Source organism: Gorilla gorilla, chromosome 9, assembly GCF_029281585.2.
Source record: "Gorilla gorilla gorilla isolate KB3781 chromosome 9, NHGRI_mGorGor1-v2.1_pri, whole genome shotgun sequence".
NCBI lineage: Eukaryota > Metazoa > Chordata > Mammalia > Primates > Hominidae > Gorilla > Gorilla gorilla.
The window spans coordinates 74,973,719-74,994,614 of NC_073233.2; the positions used below are offsets into that span (position 1 = coordinate 74,973,719).

At 54.9% G+C, this 20,896-nt stretch overlaps 1 protein-coding gene across 2 annotated transcripts; it reads left to right on the plus strand.

Moving 5' to 3' along the window:
• The first annotated feature begins 1,558 nt into the window (after nucleotides 1-1,558).
• RHOD (ras homolog family member D) lies at nucleotides 1,559-19,481 on the plus strand. 2 transcript variants are annotated; one of them, XM_004051625.5, is made up of 5 exons: nucleotides 1,561-1,781; nucleotides 10,556-10,643; nucleotides 11,398-11,507; nucleotides 15,077-15,211; nucleotides 16,097-16,685. In XM_004051625.5, exons 1-5 carry the CDS (start codon nucleotides 1,650-1,652, stop codon nucleotides 16,262-16,264), a joined length of 633 nt encoding a protein of 210 aa, XP_004051673.1. In that variant the 5' UTR covers nucleotides 1,561-1,649; the 3' UTR covers nucleotides 16,265-16,685. The 2 variants fall into 2 exon arrangements, with proteins under 2 accessions (XP_055210571.1, XP_004051673.1); XM_055354596.2 differs by lacking the exons at nucleotides 10,556-10,643; nucleotides 11,398-11,507 and having other exon boundaries at nucleotides 1,559-1,781; nucleotides 16,097-19,481.
• Nucleotides 19,482-20,896: the final 1,415 nt, after the last annotated feature.

The following is a 20,896-nucleotide window of genomic DNA, read 5'->3' on the forward strand; positions in this document are numbered from 1 at the left end:
GCTCCCTCCACCCCCAGTCTGGCCCCACCTGCCTTCCAGCCTTGCCACCCAAGGCCTGATGACAGCAGCAGTTGGGAGGAAGATGCTGACAGCTGATCCGAGGGGGTGGGGCCCCTCTCACCACTCCCTGGGGTGGGGAGCCCTGCTCAGGAGCTACCTGCCCAGCCCAGTGTCAAGTCACTGCCGAGCCCTGTGGCAGTTTCGGGGAGGAAGGGGCACCTGGAAAGGCAGAGCTGTGCTGGGGAGGATCCTTCCCTCCAAGTGGGGCTCCATCCAGCCTGCAGACCACAGCCCGGAGCAGGAGCCGGGCAGAGGAGTCAAGGAGCTGGGCTCTGCCTCTCCACCTAGTGACTCCTGCCCTGGCTGCCTCTTTAGACCACAGTGAGTTTAAAGGAGGTTGAAGGTGCTTTTTCACCTGCCTGACTTGGAACTCCATGAGGGGTGATGTCATGACCAGCATAAATTAGGGGGAACCTAATGACGTCTGCCCCTTGTTCTTTTAAGCTTCAATAGAAACACTCAGTCCAAGATATGGGAAGACCCTTGCGCCCATTTTTAAAAGATTTCAACTCTGGCCATTAGGAGAAGTGGAGAGATCAGGTGACAATGAGTTCCCAGTTCAATGCTGGATTTACTGCTGGCATCCAACGTGCTCCACTGGGCAAGCACCAGCTCCTCATGCTGCACCACTGTGCAAGCGAGCCTCACCCTCTGCGGGGGCGGGGTGGGGGGGCAGCATTCCGCTCCGGCCTCCGCAGCTTCGCACGTGCCGCTCTCTCCGGTGGAACACCTTTTCCCTCCCCCATCTGACTGTGTCTCACTTTTTCCTCAAGACTCTGAAAGGTTTCCTGACTCCCTCAACCTGGGCAGGAGCTCTTTTCCCCTACTCCCGTCCCGCTGCCTGTCCCTACTCCCGTTGTAGTTCTGATCACACTGATGTCCTGCGTGTCTACCATTCTAAGTCGTGGGCTTCTCAAGGCAGGGCCTGGATTTTGTCTTAGACAGTTCAGGGTCCCCGGGCCCTTGGGCACCAGGGGGACATCTCATGGTGCAATAATAAGAAACACTCACACTTTACAGAGGGAAGGTTCTATCGCTTTCCCTAGATCGTGGCCAGCCACGGTGTCAGGTGGCTGCCCACCTGCAGCAGAGCTTCCTGGTGCTGCCGGAGGGGGCAGGCCAGGCCTGGTGGGGCCAGTGAAGGGGGTCATCCCCTTCCCACCTGGCATGAAACGCCTGTGTTGTGCTGCGTCCTAAGACCCCTGGGGAAATGCACCATTCATTCATTCATTCATTCACTAAAGGTCACTGGCTCCTGCCTGGGATCTGGGACCCAGCCGCTGAGCACACCCCCGCCCCCACTGTTATGGTCCCGCTGTTTGTCTTCTCCCTTCCGACCTCCCGTGGCCCCAGCGCGGCCCGCTCACAGTAGGTGCTCGGGCAGCGTTTCTTCAGGGACCTACACGGCCTGGAGAGGAAGGGCCCCAGCGTAGCCGCCCGGGCCTCTCACCTGGCTCTCGGGGCGCCCGGCTCGCACTTCCTCCCGCCGCCCCGCCCCTTCCACATTCCTGCCCCGCCGGGCCTGCCCCGCGCAGTCTGGGTCTCTGCGCCGCAGCCGCCCGCCCGCCCGCTCAGCGCCCGGCCCCGGGATGACGGCGGCCCAGGCCGCGGGTGAGGAGGCGCCACCAGGCGTGCGGTCCGTCAAGGTGGTCCTGGTGGGCGACGGCGGCTGCGGGAAGACGTCGCTGCTGATGGTCTTCGCCGATGGGGCCTTCCCCGAGGTGAGTGCCCCGCGCCTCCGCCTCGCCCGGTTCCGCTCGCGCGCCCGGGTGTACAGGTCCGTGCCGGAGCGGCCCAGGCTGTGCGCCTAACCCGGCCTCCGAGGGGTGTCCCAGCGGGGCCTGGGGTCCAGGGCAGAGTTCTTCCGCCCCAGCCATTGGGAATGAAGGCCTCAGTGATGTTATCTGTAAAGCCGGAGGAATGGCATCTACCGGGGAGAGGTGTCACAAGGACTGAGTGAGGCGACCTGGGTGCCCACAAGATCCTAAGACAGCACTTGGCCACACAGTTCCGCTGAGGGCCTGAGAGCTTGGAAGCCAGACTGCCTAGGTTCAAATTATGGCTTTGCCTCTTATAGCTGTGTGCCCTTGGGCAAGTCCCCTAACCCTGCTGTGCCCGTGTCCCTCACTACATCACAGGTGAGTGACAGTGCCCACCGCACAGGGTCACTGTGACAGAGAGTTAATAGACCTCAAGCACTCAGCCCCGGCCTGTGCACAGGAAGGACTCACGGAGAGTTGGCACATGTCGCTCCTGGGAAACATTGTCTCCCCTCCAGCCCTTGCCGCTGGAATGCACATGCCATGGGCTCTGCCTTGGAGGGTGGGAGCACGCCAGCTGTAGCCTCAGCTGCTGGGCCCGCGTCTCTGCTCTCCTCTGAGCCCCGTGCCCTTTTGTAACCTGCTTAGCTTCTCTGAGCCTCAGTTTCCTCACAACAACCCCATGGGGTAGAGGGACTGTAGGGCAGTGGTGAGGTGGAGCCCAGGGGAGGCTGACAGGCAGCTCCCGTGCGGTAGCTGGCATGTCCTTGGCGCTGTAGGCATGCCCACCGTTAATCCTTCCTGACATGCTGCCTGACTGCCCAGGCAGACTCCACGGGCACCAGGCGGCCCCTGCTCTGCCGCCTCTCAGCCCTGCTGTCCTGGGAGTCCATGGAGTTGCTTCCAGCATCTCTTCTTTTTTTTTATTTTTATTTTTTTTGAGAAGAGTCTCACTCTGTCACCCAGGCTGGAGTGATATTGGCACAATCACAGCTCACTGCAACCTCCGCCTCCCGGGTTCAAGCGATTCTCTTGCCTCAGCCTCCTAAGTAGCTGAGATTACAGGCGCCCACCACCACGCCTGGCTAATTTTTTAAATTATTTTATTTTATTTTTGAGACGGAGTCTCGCTCTGTCACCAGGCTAGAGTGCAGTGGCACAATCTCGGCTCACTGTAACCTCTGCCTCCCAGGTTCAAGCGATTCTCCCGCCTCAGCCTCCCGAGTAGCTGGGACTACAGGCACGCGCCACCGTGCCCAGCTAATTTTTGTATATTTTTTAGTAGAGACAGGGTTTCGCCATGTTGGCCAGAATGGTCTCGATCACTTGACCTGGTGATCCGCCCGCCTCGGCCTCCCAAAATGCTGGGATTACAGGTGTGAGCCACCACACCCAGCCAATTTTTTTATTTTTAGTAGAGATGGAGTTTTGCCATGTTGGTCAGGCTGGTCTCGAACTCCTGGCCTCAAGTGATCTGCCCGCCTCGGCCTCCCAAAGTGCTAGGATTACTGGCCTGAGCCACCGCAACTGGCATTCTTCCTCCTTTTCTTCCCAGCATCCTCTAAGCCCCTGGGGTTGTACAGGTGCTGGGGCATCTGAGCACAAGCAGGACGGTCGGGCCTACCCCAGTTCTTATCACACTGTAGTTCTTATCAGGATGATGTCTGTCTGCCTGTCTCCCACCCTTGGCCCATGTGCTTTCTGCTGCAGTGGCATTGAGCCACTTTTGTTTAGTAGCTTGTGGAGCTGGTGTCACCTCCTTTGACCAGTCATACATTTTTTTAAGTTGGGGGAAACATGTTTCTGGGCCCCTAGATGCTGCCCATGGGAACCCAACAATGAGGGCACCCGGGGAAGAGCACCACACAGGGACAGGTGGCCCAGGCCCAGGGGAAGGCACCTGATGGGCGGGGGCTGGAGGGCTGATGCCTCACCACCAGCTCTGAGATGTACTTGATGGTGAGACCATCCCAACTTCAGAGGAGTTATGACGTGGAAATGGGCCTCTTCCAGTTGATAAGATGTGAATGCTTTGAGGGACATGCTGGGGCTGGCCAGAAATGGGGGGAGGGCATGCTTATCACCAGGAAAATGGGCTGGATTTGTCCAGGCTCCTCCCATCTGGGGGCTCTGAGTTCCCTGGAGCAGGAGAGTCCTCTTCATTTAAAGAACCCACAGTGGGCCGGGCGTAATGGCCCACACCTGTAATCCCAGCTCTCTGGGAGGCCAAGGCGGGTGGATCACCTGAGGTCAGGAGTTCAAGACCAGCCTGGCCAACATGGTGAAATCCCATGTCTACCGAAAATACAAAAAAAATTACCCAGGCATAGTGGCACGCGCCTGTAATCCCAGCTACTCGGGAAGCTGAGGCAGGAGAATCGTTTGAACTCAGGAGGCGGAGGTTGCAGTGAACCGAGATCGCGCCATTGCACTCCAGCTCGGGGACAACAGAGCGAGACTCCGTCTCAAAAAAAATATATATATATGTAATTAAATAAATTAATTAAAGGAACCCACAACGTGTAAGAGTTGGAAAGGCTTCATTTTGCAAATGGGAAAACTGAGTCCAGAACCCAGAGGCTTACCTGGGGGCACATGGCCCGGCAGTGGCAGCACTGATCTAGAGCCCAGGTCTTCCCCCTCCCGACCAGGGCCTTCTCCACAGCCCCCAGTGCTCTGCCTGCTGGACCCAGCCTCCTCCTGCCCCTGTCCCTAGCACCAGACTCTTCCTCCAGGCAGCCCTCGAAGCCCAAGGGGCCAGCAGCCAGGAGGCTGGAGTCCCATCTCCCAGACTTCCTGCACACAGCAAAGGGCTGAGAGCAGCCTGAGGATTTGGAGGGACCTCAGTGACCCTCATCTGGCTGTAACCCAACCCTGGATTCAGGGCAGCAGGGGAGGGCAAGGTGGAGAGAGCTCCTAGGACAGGGGGGAGCCCCAGGCTGGGGTGCCAGCCTCTGCCCAGTCCTGGCTGGCATTTGTGGCTGCAACCATTCCCACAGGTTCAAAGCCTAGCAGCCCCAACACCAGCATGGGGATAGGAGGTGGCAGGGAGCACCCGGCCCTGCTGGCTAGAGCCCCCTGAGTCCTTCCTGGTTCGCACTTGGACTCCCATGGGTGTCCTAACCAGGGATACCCCGACACTCCCTCTTGAGCCAGGTCCCCCATCTTGGTAATGATCCATTTTCTGTCTGTGAGCCCCTGGAGGGCAGACCCGAGCCTGAGTCATCTCCGTCCTGGTCCAGCACAGGCCCAGTCCTTCTTTTCTGGCTGAGGACGGCTTAACGGATAAGATTAGGTGCCATTGATCCCATGGACAGAGGGTGACCCTGCCTGGGGGTCAAAGAACAACACAACAAAAGGTACAGACAGAGTCTCTAGGATGACGTCCCGAGTGGGGGAAAGGGCTGTGACAGTTACAAGCCAGAGGGGAAACCCAGCCCCTTTCCGTCTCCAGGAACTGGAGTTGGTAACCTCAGGAAAGGCAGGTGGCTGAGGACAAGGCCTGGTCTCTGCAGCCACAAAGACCTGGCTCTGTCACTAGCCAGCTGTTCAGTGTGTCACCTTGAACAAGTCATTTCCTCTCTCTGGGCATCATCAGAAAGTGAAGGTTGTACTGACGTTCCGAGCTTGCAAGGATCGGAGATGGTGCCAGTACACAGCCACACACAGAAGATCCTTAGAGAATGGTGGGGGATGGTGTCATTACCATGGGCATTTGCAAAGCACTGAAACACGTCTCCCAAAAGATTTCCAGCAGGCTGCCCTGCAGCTCAGATCAAGAAGGTGACTGAGTGGGTGGTCAAGCTGGGAGCTCAGATGCAAGGGCACCAGTGCCCTTCACAATGACAGGCCCCTACTCTAGGACAAAGGTCAGAAGCTGCGGAGGGGCTGGGGGTATTAGTCCATTTTCACATTGCTATAAAGAACTACCCGAGACTGGGTAATTTATAAAGAAAAGAGGTTTAATTGACTCACAGTTCTGCATGGCTGGGGAGGCCTCAGGAAACTTACAATCATGGTGGAAGGTGAAGTGGAAGCAAGGCACTTCTTATGTGGCAGCAGGAGAGAGAAAGAGAGAAGGGGGAAGCACCACACTTTTAAACCATCAGATCTCGTAAGAACTTCCTCACTATTGGCCAGGCGTGGTGGCTCACACCTGTAATCCCTGCTCTTTGGGAGGCCAAGGTGTGCAGATCACTTGAGGTCAGGAGGAGTCCAGCCTGGCCAACATTGTAAAACCCCATCTCTATTAAAAGTACAAAAATTAGGCTGGGCACGGTGGCTCACACCTGTAATCCCAGCACTTCGGGAGGCCGAGGCGGGTGGATCACCTGAGGTCGGAAGTTCGAGACCAGCCTGACCAACATGGAGAAACCCCATCTCTACTAAAAATACAAAATTAGCCGGGTGTGATGGCACATGCCTGTAATCCCAGTTACTCAGGAGGCTGAGGCAGGAGAATCGCTTGAACCTGGGAGGCAGATGTGGGGAGCTGAGATCGTGCCATTGCACTCCAACCTGGGCAACAAGAGCGAAGCTCTGTCTCAAAAAAAAAAAAAAAAAAAAAAAAAAATCAAACCCGGGAGGCAGACCTTGCAGTGAGCCGAGATCAGGCCACTGCACTCCAGCCTGGGCGACAGAGCGAGACCCTGTCTCAAAAAAAAAAAAGAAAAAAAAATATATATATATATTAGCCAGGCGTGGTGACACACCTGTAATCCCAGCTACTCAGGAGGCTGAGGCAGGAGAATCACTTGAACCCAGGAGGCAGAGGCTGCAGTGAGCAAGATTGCACTACTGCGCTCCAGCCTGACTCCATCAAAAAAAAAAAAAAAAAAAAAAAAATCTCCCTCACTATCACAACAACAGCATGGGGGAAACCGCCTTCATGATTCAATCACCTCCCACCAGGTCCTTCCCTCGACACGTGGGGATTACAATTCGAGATGAGATTTGCTTGGGGACACAGCCAATCCATATCACTGGAGAAGGTGTCACCACCTGGAAGGATGGACGGGGGCTCGTGTGGACACCGCCCCTGGCCACCAGCTTCCCTGGTGGTGAGCATTTGTGCTGGGGCCTCACCTGCCAGTCCATCCTCCCTCCCACATCATGGCATGACACTCTCCCCCTTTAACCAGTGAGGAGACTGTCCTAAGGACACATAGCTGGTGAGTGCTGGAGCCTGGTCTTAAGCCAGGCATATCTAAACCTAAAGCTAGTGCTCCTAGCTACCAGGTCACACTGCCCTGGCAAAGGCAAAGGGCCTGAGAGAGGGCACCCTGAGCAGGCAAGGGGGGATGGAGAGGTAGGTGAGGCCCTTGTCTGTTCCTGTTGGTTCCTTTTGGTAGAGGGAGTGACAGCATGTCTAGAGTCTGGGGTGGGGCCAGCCCTTACCTCAAGGCTATCCAGACTTCTCCATCTTCCTCAGCTGCCCACTCTGGGACCTGCCTTTCTCCCCACCCCACTCCCTGCAGCTTCCCTGGAGGACGGTGCTGACCCACTGCTCAGGTGCTGCCCCTCCCAGCTGGCCAGGGCCTGACTCAGAGGGCCAGCGGGCAGGCAGGCGTGAAATTCTCCTGAGTCACAGGCAGGTGTGGGCCCCACCCGGCATGGGAAGGGAAGAGGATAGGGGCCCCCCAGACTGTGGCCCCATCAACCAGCCCTGAGCAGGCAGTCGAGGCTTAGGGACCCAAGAGCAGGCGGCCCAGCATCCCCTCAGAGCAGAGGGCACAGGTTGTGGCAGAGTTTTGCAAACCCATCTTACAAAAGCTCCCTCTTCATTCCTGCATTTTCATCTGTGTACAAAACCCGGCCTGCTGCCCGTTCATCTCACCTTCATGGAAAGGCAGCAGTGAGCTTAGGCTGGGCAGGGCTGGAGTAAGGGGCCTCTGTCCTGGGTGACCTCCTTCCAAGCCCAGGCAGGACAAAGAAGAAAGGCCCAAACATGGGGCACTGGGCTGGGCGTGGTGGCTCACACCTGTAATCCCAGCATTTTGGGAGGCCAAAGCAGGTGGATCGTGTGAGTCCAGGAGTTCAAGACCAGCCTGGGCAACATAGCAAGACCCCATCTCTACAAAAAATACAAAAAATTACTTTGAGAGGCCAAGGTGGGTGGATTGCTTGAGTTCAGGAGTTCAAGACCAGCCTGGGCAACATGGCAAAACCCTGTCTCTACAAAAAAAGAAGAAAAATTAGCCAGGCATGGTGGCCCACACCTGTAATCCCAGCTGCTCGGGAGGCTGAGGTAGGAGAATCACTTGAGCCTGGGAGACAGAGGTTGCAGTGAGTCAAGATCGCACCATTGCACTCAGGCCTGGGTGACAGAGTGAGACCCTATCTTTTTTTAAAAAAAAAGAAGGCCAGGTGTGGTGGCTCATGCCTGTAATCCCAGCACTTTGGGAGGCCGAGGCGGGTGGATCACTTGAGGTCAGGAGTTCAAGACCAGCCTGGCTAATATAGTGAAACCCCATCTCTACTAAAAGTACAAAAAATTAGCCAGGTGTGCTGGTGTGTGCTTGTAATCCCAGCTACTCACAAGGCTGAGGCAGAAGAATCACTTGAACCCAGGAGGCAGAAGTTGCATTGACCCAAGAGATCACACCATTGCACTCCAGCCTGGGTGACAGAGCAGGACTCTCTCTCAAAAAAAAAAAAAAAAAAAAAACAAAACCCAGGCACAGTGGCTCATGCCTGTAATCCCAGCACTTTGGGAGGCCAAGGTGGGCGGATCATGAGGTCAGGAGTTCGAGACCAGCCTGACCAACATGGTGAAACCCCGTCTCTACTAAAAATATAAAAATTAGCCGGGTATGGTGGCACAGGTCTGTAATGCCAGCTACTCAGGAGGCTGAGGCAGGAGAATCCCTTGAACCCAGAAGGCGGAGGTTGCAGTGAGCCAAGATCACGCCATTGCACTGCAGCCTGGGCGACAGAGTGAGACTCCATCTCAAAAAAAAAAAAAAAAAAGGCTGGGCGCGGTGGCTCATGCCTGTAATCCCAGCACTTTGGGAGGCCGAGGCGGGCGGATCACGAGGTCAGGAGATCGAGACCATCCTGGCTAACACGGTGAAACCCTGTCTCTACTAAAAATACAAAAAATTAGCTGGGCGTGGTGGTGGGTGCCTGTAGTCTCAGCTACTCAGGAGGCTGAGGCAGGAGAATGGCATGAACCCGGGAGGCGGAGGTTGCGGTGAGCCGAGATCATGCCATTGCACTGCAGCCTGGGTGACAGAGTGAGACACTGTCTCAAAAAAAAAAAAAAAAAAAGGAAAAAGAGAAAGAAAAAAAACGGTGGACGGGCGCATTGGGGCATTCTGGTAAGGGATCAGGAAAGGCATCCCAGAAAAGTGAAGGTAGCATTTAATAGTGATCTTGTTTGGATTGTGAGAGGTTGAGAGGCAAAGGAGGAACCCCAAAAAGCTGCAAGCTCCCCAGAGCAGGTATTGAGTCTTTTGGTGCCTGCTTCCCAGTGTCCAGAACTGGGCCTAGAGAAGGTGCTAATGCTGCTGAATGAGTAGATGAATGAACAAATGAACAAAGCAAGGAATGAATAAACATGTAGGTTAATGTTGTTCTAGGAAGGGGGGACAACATGAATGAAGGCTCAGAAATGGGAGTCCCAGCGGTGTGTGCCGGTGGTCCCAGCTCTTGGGAGGCAGAGGCAGGAGGATTGCTTGAACCCAGGAGTTTGGGGTTGCTGTGGTGCCTGTGAATAGTTGCTGCACTCCAGCCTGGGAAACACAGGGAGACCCTGTCTGTGAAAAAAAAGAAAAACGGGAGTCCCCTGCCCCCATCCAGAGGGCAATGATAAAAATAACAGTAGCTGGCATGTAGATGTGCTTATTTTATGCCAGGCCCTGAGCTAAGGGCTCTGCATGGAATATCTCACTGAATCCTTATAGCGGCACTGCGGTAGGGACTTTTTTTTTTTTTTTTCGAGACGGAGTCTCACTGTGTCACCCAGACTGGAATGCACGATCTCAACTCACTGCAACGTCCACCTCCCGGGTTCAAGCTATTCCCCTGCCTCAGCCTCCCAAGTAGCTAGGATTACAGGCATGTGCCACCACGCCTGGCTAATTTTTGTATTTTTAGTAGAGACAGGGTTTCACCATGTTGGTCAGCCTGGTCTCAAACTCCTGACCTCATGATCCACCCACTTCGGCCTTCCAAAGTGCTGGGATTACAGCCATGAGCCACCACACCCAGCCTTTTCATTGTTGTTGTTGTTGTTTTGAGACAGAGTCTTGCTCTGTCACCTAGGATGGAGTACAGTGGTGCGATCTCGTCTCACTGCAACCTCAGTCCCAAGCAATTCTCGTGCCTCAGCCTCTTAAGTAGTGGGATTACAGGCAGGCCCACCATTCCCAGCTAATTTTTGTATTTTTAGTAGAGATGGTTTCACCATGTTGGCCAGGCTGGTCTCGAACTCCTGGCCTCAAGGCCCACCTCAACCTCCCAAAGTGCTGGGATTACAGGGTGAGCTATGGTGCCTGGCTGGTAGGGACTTTTAATATTCCCATTTCACAACTGAGAACAAAGCTGGGGAGGTTCAGGACTTTGCAAAAGCAGACAGGCTCTAGGCCGTCACCCCAGGCAGGCCAAGGAGGAGGCTTCTCACAAACAACTACACTCCACTGACCCCCAAGGAGGGAGCAGCACTGTGGACAGACCAAGTCCCCAGTGCCTCTCCGAAGCCTCCTCACACCCTCCCCGGCCCTGCTTCTCCTCAGAGCTACACCCCCACGGTGTTTGAGCGGTACATGGTCAACCTGCAAGTGAAAGGCAAACCTGTGCACCTCCACATCTGGGACACAGCAGGTGGGTGTGCAGGGGTGGGGCAGGGTGGGAGGGGCTTCCGTGGGCCCCTGATGCCTGGGACAGATTCCGCTCTGCTTCCTTCTGAACCAGGGAGGCCAGCCAGTCTCCAAGGGACAGGTGTGGGCCAGGAGTGGGCCCAGGAGTCTGAGCCCTCCTTGCCTCTGCAGCAGTGTCACCTGCACCCCCAGCACCCCAGGGCCGCCCGCTACGTCCTGGAGGCAAGTGGGAGTCCAGCACTTTGCTTTCAGGACTGTTCCTGGCCTTCTGAGCACTCCACTCTGCTTTTAGTTTCTGTAGGATCTGTCTGTCTGTGGCCTCTGCCCTCCAGCCTCCTGACCTTGCCTGTACCAGGGTGAGCTCTAAGCTAAACTCAGGGCCTCCCAGCAGCCCTCTTAGTTGAACGGGCTAAGATGTCTTTGCCAGGTTCCCACCTACCCCTTATTTCTCACTCCTAAGCTCAGGGCAAAGCTGGCTTCTGAGCAATTGGCCCCATTTCCTCCAGGCGGTGCCAGGCCTGGCCTCTGCCTTGCCCACCATCCCTTCCAGACATCCCACAGGCAGAGGTGAGCACTGCCCCAAGGGGGCACTCACATGGAGTAGCCACCTCAGAGCCAAATTTGTGCCAGACTCTGAGGCAAAAAACTAGGCCCTGTCCCCAGAAGCTCCCCATCTGATGAGGTGACCTCCTGACATCGGGGCGGTGCTGACAGGGGCCAGGAGCCCTGAAGGCAGTGACCACCTCCACTCTGCCCAGGGCAAGACGACTATGACCGCCTGCGGCCCCTGTTCTACCCTGACGCCAGCGTCCTGCTGCTTTGCTTCGATGTCACCAGCCCGAACAGCTTTGACAACATCTTTAACCGGGTAGGTACTGGGGGGCAGGGAGGCATAGCCCCCATAGCCAGGCCACTCCACTCTGCCACCCACCCTTGACCCAGCTGACTGTCAGAGCTTGGCAGGCCCGAAATGATATTGATTCCAGAGCCTTTGGCGTATATATGGGGAAACTGAGGCCCAGAGTGGGGCAGTGGCTTGCCCAGGGTTGCTGGCACAGGGATTTGGTGGCAGCGTCTGTCCTTCTGACTCCCAGTACAGTGCTCCTTACCTACCCTATGCTGCAGACTCCGAACAATGTGGCTCTTCCCACGGCGGCTCTGTCTGAGGTTGCTGGGTGAGCCAGAGGCTGCTGCATCTCCCCAGCCTGTGCCCGCCCAAGGTGCATGAACCGTCAAGTCAGAGTCCAGCAGCTCTGCGTGGCTGCTGGTTCTCAGAGGCTGCTCATGGGCATCAGGGATGTGGCCCCTTGAATTCCTCTGCTCCGGCTGCCTTTAGCCATGGCACAGCCCCTCACCCACTGCTGCCAGGGCCTCCGAGTTTCCGCAGGGTACAGCCCATGACAGTATTTGCAATAACAACAACAATGGTGACAATTTTAAGGACTGACCACGTGCCAGGCAGTGTTCTTGGTACTTGCATGTATTTACTCATTTACTCCCCCGGCCAACCTTATGGAGTATTATTATTCCCGGATCCAGTCACTCGTCCAAAGATACACATCTATTAAAGTGGTAACACTGGGATTTGAACCCAGGCAGGCTGCTCCACCCATTCATTCAGAACGAATGATTGAGCACATTCGTTCTGGTGCTGTTCTGGGCATTGGGTACCAGGAGAGATGGTGGTGCCTGGGGCCAGGGTGCTAGCAGTGGGGGTGACGAGAAGGGGGCTGATTCTGAACCCGTCTAGAAGGCGGAGTTTGCTGATGATCGGAGTTTCTTGTTGGATTGGATGTGGGTGGGAGGGAGGAGTTTTTTTGTTTGTTTGTTTGTTTTTTGAAACGGAGTCTTGCTCTGTCACCCAGGCTGGAGTGCAGTGGCACCATCTCGGCTCACTGCAAGCTCTGCCTCCCAGGTTGATGCCATTCTCCTGCCTCAGCCTCCTGAGTAGCTGGGACTACAGGCGCCCGCGACCACGCCCGGCTAATTTTTTGTATTTTTAGTAGAGACAGGGTTTCACCATGTTAGCCAGGATGGTCTCGATCTCCTGACCTCGTGATCCGCCCGCCTTGGCCTCCCAAAGTGCTGGGATTACAGGCGTGAGCCACAACGCCCGGCCTGGGAGGAGTTTTTACCAGAGCAGCTGGAAGGTGGAGTTGCCCTTGGCCAGGATGAGAAGGAGCAAGCTGGGTTCGGGAGTGGGACATCCTAGTGGAGGTGTCCGGCAGGCAGTGCGAGGCATGCGTCTGCAGTTCCTCCGAGCAGGCAGTCCAGCTGGGCAGCCTAAATGCAGCTGCACATTTAGAAGCTACGGGTGCAGTAAAGCCTGGGGGAGGCTGCCCAGGAAGGGAGAGCAGCTAGAGGAGAGGAAAGACCACAGGCTAAACCCCAGGGAGAGGAGGAGGAGGGCAAGGCCCCATAAGACCTAGGAGAGCCAGGAGAGTGGGGTCCTGGGGTGAAGTGCAGGCTCAGTCCGGTAGGAGGGAGTGATGCCCAGGGTCAGGGCTATCGAGGGATCGGTAGGAGCAGGGCTAAGGATTCACTGGTGGTGGCCGGGTGCAGTAGCTCACGCCTTGTAATTCCAGCACTTTGGGAGGCTGAGGAGGGTGGATTATTTGAGGAGTTTGAGACCAGCCTGACCAACATGGTGAAACCCCGTCGCTACTAAAAATACAAAAATTAGCCAGGCATGGTGGCACATGCCTGTAACCCAGCTACTTGGGAGGCTGAGGCAGGAGAATTGCTTGAACCCGGGAGGCGGAGTTTGCAGTGAGCCGATATTGCACCACTGCACTCCAGTCTGGGCGACAGAGCGAGACTCCGTCTCAAAAAAGAGAGGATTCACTGCCGGGTTCAGTGGGAGCCACCAAGGAAACCTTTCTCATGGGCAGTTTCGGTGGATGGGGGGATGTGGGGAATCTGCCAGGGACCCCACAAAGGCCCCATTTGCTTCCAGGAATCAGGTAGTTTGATGCCAATTTTGTTGTTTGTTTGTTTGTTTGTTTTGAGACGGAGTCTCACTCTGTCTCCCAGGCTGGAGTGCAGTAGTACAATCTGGGCTCACTGCAACCTCCACCTCCTGGGTTCAAGCAATTCTCCTGCCTCAGCCTCCCGAGTAGCTAGGATTGCAGGCTTGAGCCACCAAGCCCGTCTGATGCCAATTTTTATCAGGCAAGTTTGATGCCTGAACCAGCCAACTTAGTGCTCCTGGAGATAGAAAGCCCACTCCCGGGATCCCCGGCTCCCCAGCTGTAGTCCAGGCTGAAAGAACTCAGCCCTGGTGGCCTCACATTCTGCAGAGCAGCCCTCCCTCCACCAGGCAAGCAGTTGAGGCAGACAGCTGCTGCAACCATTTTGTGAGCGGATTTATTTATTTATTATTTTTTTGAGACGGAGTCTCACTCTGTCGCTCAGGCTGGAGTGCAGTGGCTCCATCTCAGCTCATTGCAACCTCCGCCTCCCAGGTTCAAGCAATTCTCCTGCCTCAGCCTCCAGAGTAGCTGGGACTACAGGTGCACGCCACCACGCCCGGCTAATTTTTGTATTTTTAGTAGAGACGGGGTTTCCCCTCGTTGGCCAGGCTGGTCTCGAACTCCTGACCTCAGGTGATCTGCCTGCCTCAGCCTCCCAAAGTGCTGGGATTACAGGCGTGAGCCACCGAGCCCAGCCTGAATTGATTGATTTATTTTTATCTTATTTATTTATTTATTTATTTATTTTGAGATGGAGTTTCACTCTGTTGCCCAGGCTGGAATGCAGTGGCGCGATCTCAGCTCCCTGCAACCTCCGCCTCCCGGGTTCATGCCATTCTCCTGCCTCAGCCTCCCGAGTAGCTGGGATTACAGGCACCCGCCATCATGCCCACCTAAATTTTGTATTTTTACTAGAGACGGGGTTTCACTGTGTTGGCCAGGCTGGTCTCGAACTCCTGACCTCAGGTACTCCACCCGCCTCAGGCTCCCAAAGTGCTGGGATTACAGGCGTGAGCCACCACACCTGGCCCAGATTTGTTTTTAAAGGATCCCTTACTTCCTTATATGTTTTGCTCAGTTTGGTGGGTGTCCGTGAGGGCCCTTACCATGCAGAGAGGAAGGATTCTAGAAGGGCAGGAGCAGGGCTGTGAGCCCCACCCCCAGGCTCAAATCCTGCCATTTCCAGCCAAGGCCAAGTTACATCGCCTTTCTGTGCCTCAGTTACCGCACCTGTACAGTGGGATTGGTTGTGAACTTGCTGCCGGGGCCTTGGGGAATTGATGGGTCCATACGTGTTAAATTCTTAGATGAGAGTCTGGTACCAAATAGTTTCTCCCTAGATGCTGGCTTTGCTGATTATCCATATCAGAGCTCAGGCTGGGGAGCAAGAGAGTGGTCCACTGAGAGGGCCAGAACTCTCCAGGGCTCACACATGCCCCCCACACGCCCCCTCGCCCCCCTGCAGTGGTACCCAGAAGTGAATCATTTCTGCAAGAAGGTACCCATCATCGTCGTGGGCTGCAAGACTGACCTGCGCAAGGACAAATCACTGGTGAACAAGCTCCGAAGAAACGGATTGGAGCCTGTGACCTACCACAGGGTAGGAAACCCAGCCCGAGGTGGGAGTTGGGGAGGACTGGGTGAGGGGACCTCTGGATGCCTCTCAGTGGCACCAGGTGTCCAGAACACTCAGGGTGTAGGTCAGAGCTGGGGTCGTCTTAGAGGCTGTCAGAGGTCAGAAACTTCCAGCACTTGGAAATGGTCCCTAGAATATGCTGGGAGCCTCCACCGGCAAAAGGGAGAACAAGGAAGTAGGCATATCAGAGTCAGTTCCACCACCAACCTGAGACCCAGAGAGGGGGCCCAGGCAGGCACCCACATATTCAGACCGTGGGTCCCTCTCTGCTACACACCTGGGTTCATGGGAAGTTCATTCCTTGGTGCCTTGAGAGGCAAAGAGGCCCAGAACGGAGGTTAAAAACACAACGAGGGCTGGCTGGGCGCAGGGGCTCACGCCTGTAATCCCAGCACTTGGGAGGCCGAGGTGGGTGGATCACTTGAAGTCAGGAGTTCGAGACCAGCCAGGGCAAAATAGTGAGACCCTGTCTCTACCAAAAATACAAAAAATTAGCCAAGTGGTGTGGTGGCGGGGGTGCCTGTAGTCCCAGCTACTCTGGAGGCAGAGGCAGGAGAATCACTTGAACCCGGTTGGAGGAGCTGCAGTGAGCTGAGATCGCACCACTGCACTCCAGCCTGGAGGACAGAGCAAGACTCCGTCTCAAAAAAAAAAAAAAAGAAACAAAAAAAGAAAAGAAAAGAAAAAGAAACATGATGAAGTGCATGAGGGCGCTTGGGCAAGCAGGGGTACGGGAGCCGTGGGTGCTCCGCAGACCCCACCTTCCACTCTTGTCCGGGGAAAGGAAGCAAGGACGTGAGGCCTGCCCAGTGCCCCCTTCACAGCAACCCCATCCACCTCTCCCTCTAGGGCCAGGAGATGGCGAGGTCCGTGGGCGCGGTGGCCTACCTCGAGTGCTCGGCTCGGCTCCATGACAACGTCCACGCCGTCTTCCAGGAGGCTGCCGAGGTGGCCCTCAGCAGCCGCGGTCGCAACTTCTGGCGGCGGATTACCCAGGGCTTTTGCGTGGTGACCTGAGTGGCTCGGGGCGTCCCAGCGACGCGGGAAGGGGCAGGGCGCTGACCTGCTGCTGAGCTGGCTGGGCTGGGCTGGACCCGGTCCCTAGGCTGTGACCGCCTAACGGCATCGCAACAGACGGGCGCCACCAAAGCCAGGCCCTGAGGCCTGGGAGTCCTGGACTGAGAAAGGGGGTTCCTGGGCCCACCTGCTCTGTGTAGGGCTCGTCCTGCGGTGCCCGAGAATCACTCGCTAACCCCTATGCCCGGTCCTGGACCGACATCCTGGAGCCGCCTGTGCAGCCTGATGCCCCCTCGTGGCTGCTCCCAGGGCTGCACCTGCCAGGACCTAATGTTCTTAGGTCCCTCTGGCCAGAACCCACACCCGGCCCCTTCCCACCTGTCATACTGGTAACTGTAACAAGGAAAACGACATCACTTTTCATTGTGTCGTGCCTCTTTTTTCTGTTTTCTTTTTTTTGAGACGGAGTCTCGTTCTGTCGCCCAGGCTGGAGTGCAGTGGCGCATTTCAGCTCACTGCAACCTGTGCCTCCTGGGTTCAAGCGATTCTCCTGCCTCAGCCTCCTGAGTAGCTGGGATTACAGGCGCGCGCCACCACACCTGGATAATTTTTGTATTTTCTTTAGTAGAGACGGGGTTTCACCGTGTTGGTCAGGCTGGTCTGGAACTCCTGACCTCATGATCCACCCGCCTCGGCCTCCCAAAGTGCTGGGATTACAGCCGTGAGCCACCGCACCCAGCCTATGCCTCTTGTTTCAAGGTGGCTTTACACACACGTTCCAAGGTAGGTAAAAGCCCACCCCATCTAGGCACTGGGATGGGACTGCTTGGATCCAAACCAGCTTTATTGCTTCCACGACCTTGGGCAAGTTCTTCTGGGCCTCAGCTTCCTCACCTGTGAAATGGATCACAGACTAAGCCATGGAACTTTCGGATGAGTAAGAGGGTCATGAGGACCAACACATGCAAAGAGCTTAGTAGATGCCTAGCACGCAGTAAGTGCTCACAAAAGGTTTGGCCAGGGCCGAGCACAGTGACTCATGCCTGTAATCCCAGCACTTTGGGAGGCCGACGTGGGCAGATCATGAGGTCAGGAGTTTGAGACCAGCCTGACCAACATGGTGAAACCCCCGTCTCTACTAAAAATACAAAAATTAGCCAGGCGTGGTGGCCCACACCTGTAATCCCAGCTACTCCAGAGGCTGAGGCAGGAGAATAGGTTGCAGTGAGCCGAGATCACACCACTGCACTCCAGCCCAGGCAACACAACGAGACTCCTTCTCAAAAAAAAAAAGGTGTAGCCAGGTGCTGTGGCACACCTGTCCCAGCTACGATTGCACCAGTGCACTCCAGCTTGGGCTACAAAGCAGAAAAAAAAAAAAAAGAAAAAAAAGTGGTCGGGTGTGTTGGCTTACGCCTGTAATTCCAACACTTTGGGAGGCTGAGGCGGATGGATCACCTGAGGTCAGGAGTTGGAGACCAGCCTGATGGTCACATGGTGAAACCCGGTCTCTACTAAAAATATAAAAATTAGTTGGATGTGGTGGTACGTCCCTGTAAACCCAGCTACTTGGGAGGCTGAGGCTGGAGAATCACTTGAATCCGGGAAGTGGAAGTTGCAGTGAGCTGAGATCACGCCACTGCACTCCAGCCTGGGTGACAGAGCGAGACTCTGTCAAAAAAAAAAAAAAAGGATCTTGACTTCTGACTTCAGAGCAGTTGAGGCTTGTGCAAGAAGAAAAATCTGCAAGAAGTCTGCATAAAAAGCATAACAGCAAAAAACCCATCAAGGGCTCCAGGAACACAGGGAAGTTACAGAGGAGAGCTGTCTGAGCTAGGTTAAGCTCACTAGGCTTAAAGAGAATAGGGAAGAATATTCTGGGTGCAGGGTATGCTTAGGGGAAGAGCAATCAGGCTGGAAATGGAGGCTGGGAAAAGTTGTTTCCCATCCCTGAGCAGGTGAGATTAAAAGTTCAGTGGGGCCTGGTGTGGTGGCTCGCGCCTGTAATCCCAGCACTTTGGGAGGCTGAGAAGGGTAGATCACCTGAGGTCAGGAGTTTGAGACCAGCCTGGACAACATGGTGAAACCCCATCTCTACTAAAAATACAAAAAAATTAGCTGGGCATGGTGGTGGGCACCTGTAAACCCAGCTACTCAGGAGGCTGAGGAAGGAGAATCACTTGAACCCGGGAGGCGGAGGTTGCAGTAAGCCGAGATCACGCCACTGCACTCCAGCCTGGGCAACAAGAGCAAAACTCTGTCTCAAAAAAGAACCATAACAATCAATTAATAAATAATAATAATTTAAAAATAAAATATATAAATAATAAAAATTTAAAAAAAAGAAACCTCACAGTGGGGACTGGAATCTAGGTAGGGTTTTCCACGTTGGCCCCTAACACTGTTTCACTTGCGGCAGCTCGGCCCTGTAATCTGAGCTGTGAGGCCCCACGTTGCTGAAGCAGTCCCCCACCTGGAGCTGTTTCTGATGAAACTTCCGGGACAGGTGTCAGCAGCTGGTTCTCATTAAGGATCATGTGTATCAGCGCAAAAGAAATGGTCCAGTTCGGCTGGGCGCGGTGGCTCACACCTGTAATCCCAACACTTTGGGAGGCCAAGGCAGGTGGTATTGCTTGAGGCCAGGAGTTCAAGACCAGCCTGGCTAACATAGTGAAACCCCGTCTCTATAAAAAACACAAAAATTAGCCAGGTGTGGTAGCACGCACCTGTAGCCCCAGCTACTCAGAAGGCTGAGGCAGGAGAGTTGTTTGAACCTGCGACGCAGTGGTTGCAGTGAGCTGAGAACACACCACTACCCTCCAGCCTGGATGACAGAGTGAGACTCCGTCTCAAAAAAAAGAAAATACATGTTTGGTTTTGGAACTTCCCAAGAGCTTTAATTAGGCTCACAGTAGAGTTGGAGAATATTTGGGTTTGAGTCCAGAGCACATGGCCATAGAGTAGCTTAGTGCAGCTTTGGCTGCTGGTTCATGGTTTGGTTCAGATCGAGCCTCCGAGCATAAGAAAGTTACTCATTCAGGCCAGAAATGAAGCTGTGGTCGGGGAGTCATAAGTGCCCTGCTCACCTTGTGGCTTGGCCAGATGGGTAGACAGTGGGGGTGCTCAAACTGCATCTGATTCAGGACACCCCAAGATCTCTCTTAGGAATGACCTCCCCCTCAAGCCCCAGCAGGATTCTTTTTTTTTTTTTTTTTTTTTACAGACAGGGTCTTGCTCTGTTGCCCAGGCTGGAGTGCAGTGGTGCAATCATAGCTCACTGCAGCCTCAACCTCCTGGGCTCAAGCAATCCTCCTGCCTCAGCCTCCCGAGTAGCTGGGACTACAGTTGCCCACCACACCTGGCTAATTCCCCTGCAGGGTTCTAAGTGCTTTAGAGGAGAGCAGATCATGGGGTGGGCTTGTCACTGAATTGGTTTTAATAAGTTCACATTGACTTAAGACTCACTGAGGCTGGGCGTGGCTGCTCACGCCTGTAATCCCAGAACTTTGAGAGGCCAAGGCAGGTGGATCACCTGAGGTCAGGAGTTCAAGACCAGCCTGGCCCATATGGTGAAACCCCATCTCTACTAAAAATACAAAAATAAGCTGTGTGTGGTGGCACGTGCCTGTAATCCCAGCTTCTAGGGAGGCTGAGGCATGAGAATTGCTTCAATCCGGGAGGTGGAGGTTGCAGTGAACCGGGATCACGCCATTGCACTCCAGCCTGGGCAACAGAGCGAGACTCTGTCTCAAATAAATAAATAAATAAATAAATAAATAAATAAATAAATGAATGAAAAAAGAAAAGACTCACTTATGTGCTTAGTGCTGTGCTTAGTCATTTTCCATGAAGTATCCCATTTAGTAGTCACAGGCCCCAGTGAGCTAGGACCAGGTACACACCCACCTCACAGATGAGGAGGCGGAAGCACAGAGGGCTCGGTCAAATGCTTATGACCTCAAGAAGTAGCAGGGCTGCAGCTGGACATGGTGGCTCAAGGCTGTAATCCCAGCACTTTGGGAGGCTGAGGCGGGTGGATCATGAGGTCAGGGGTTTGAGACCAGCCTGGCCAACGTGGTGAAACCCTGTCTCTACAAAAAATACAAAAATAGCCAGGTGTGGCGGTGTGTGCCTGTAATCCCAGCTACTCGGGAGGCTGAGGCAGGAGAATCACTTGAACCTGGGAAGCAGAGGTTGCAGTGAGCCTAGACTGCGCCACTGCACTCCAACCTGGGTGACAGAGCAAGACTCTGTCTCTAAAAAAAAAAAAAAAAAAAAAAAGAAGAAGAAGTAGCAGGGCCAAGGTTTAAGCCCAGGACAGTCTGACTGTCCAGAATCTTGGCCGTCAACCACTACACTGGACCCCTGTCCTGAGTCACCTCTTCCCCAGACCCCCAGCCCTGGACCCCTGCTTTGTACCAGTATTTCCAGACCCCAAGGAGCTCAGAGTTTACAGAGACAAGAAGGCCTAGAATTGTCTTTCAGGGATTGGGAGCAACATGGCAGGTGCAAGGCTGTGAAGACCACGTGGTTTGACCCAGACACCAGCAGAGCTACAGCTCACAGAAGTCCCGCTGAAGCAGGCTGAGCAGCACCTGAGAATCCCAGCAGAAGGAACAGGTGCTGGGATTT

Coding starts and splice junctions, on each gene's coding strand:
- RHOD (XM_004051625.5), top strand. CDS start 1,650: ATGACGGCGGCCCAGGCCGCGGGTGAGGAGGCGCCACCAGGCGTGCGG. Junction 11,508..15,076: donor TTGACAACATCTTTAACCGG/GTAGGTACTGGG, acceptor GCCCCCCTGCAG/TGGTACCCAGAAGTGAATCA. Junction 15,212..16,096: donor AGCCTGTGACCTACCACAGG/GTAGGAAACCCA, acceptor CTCTCCCTCTAG/GGCCAGGAGATGGCGAGGTC.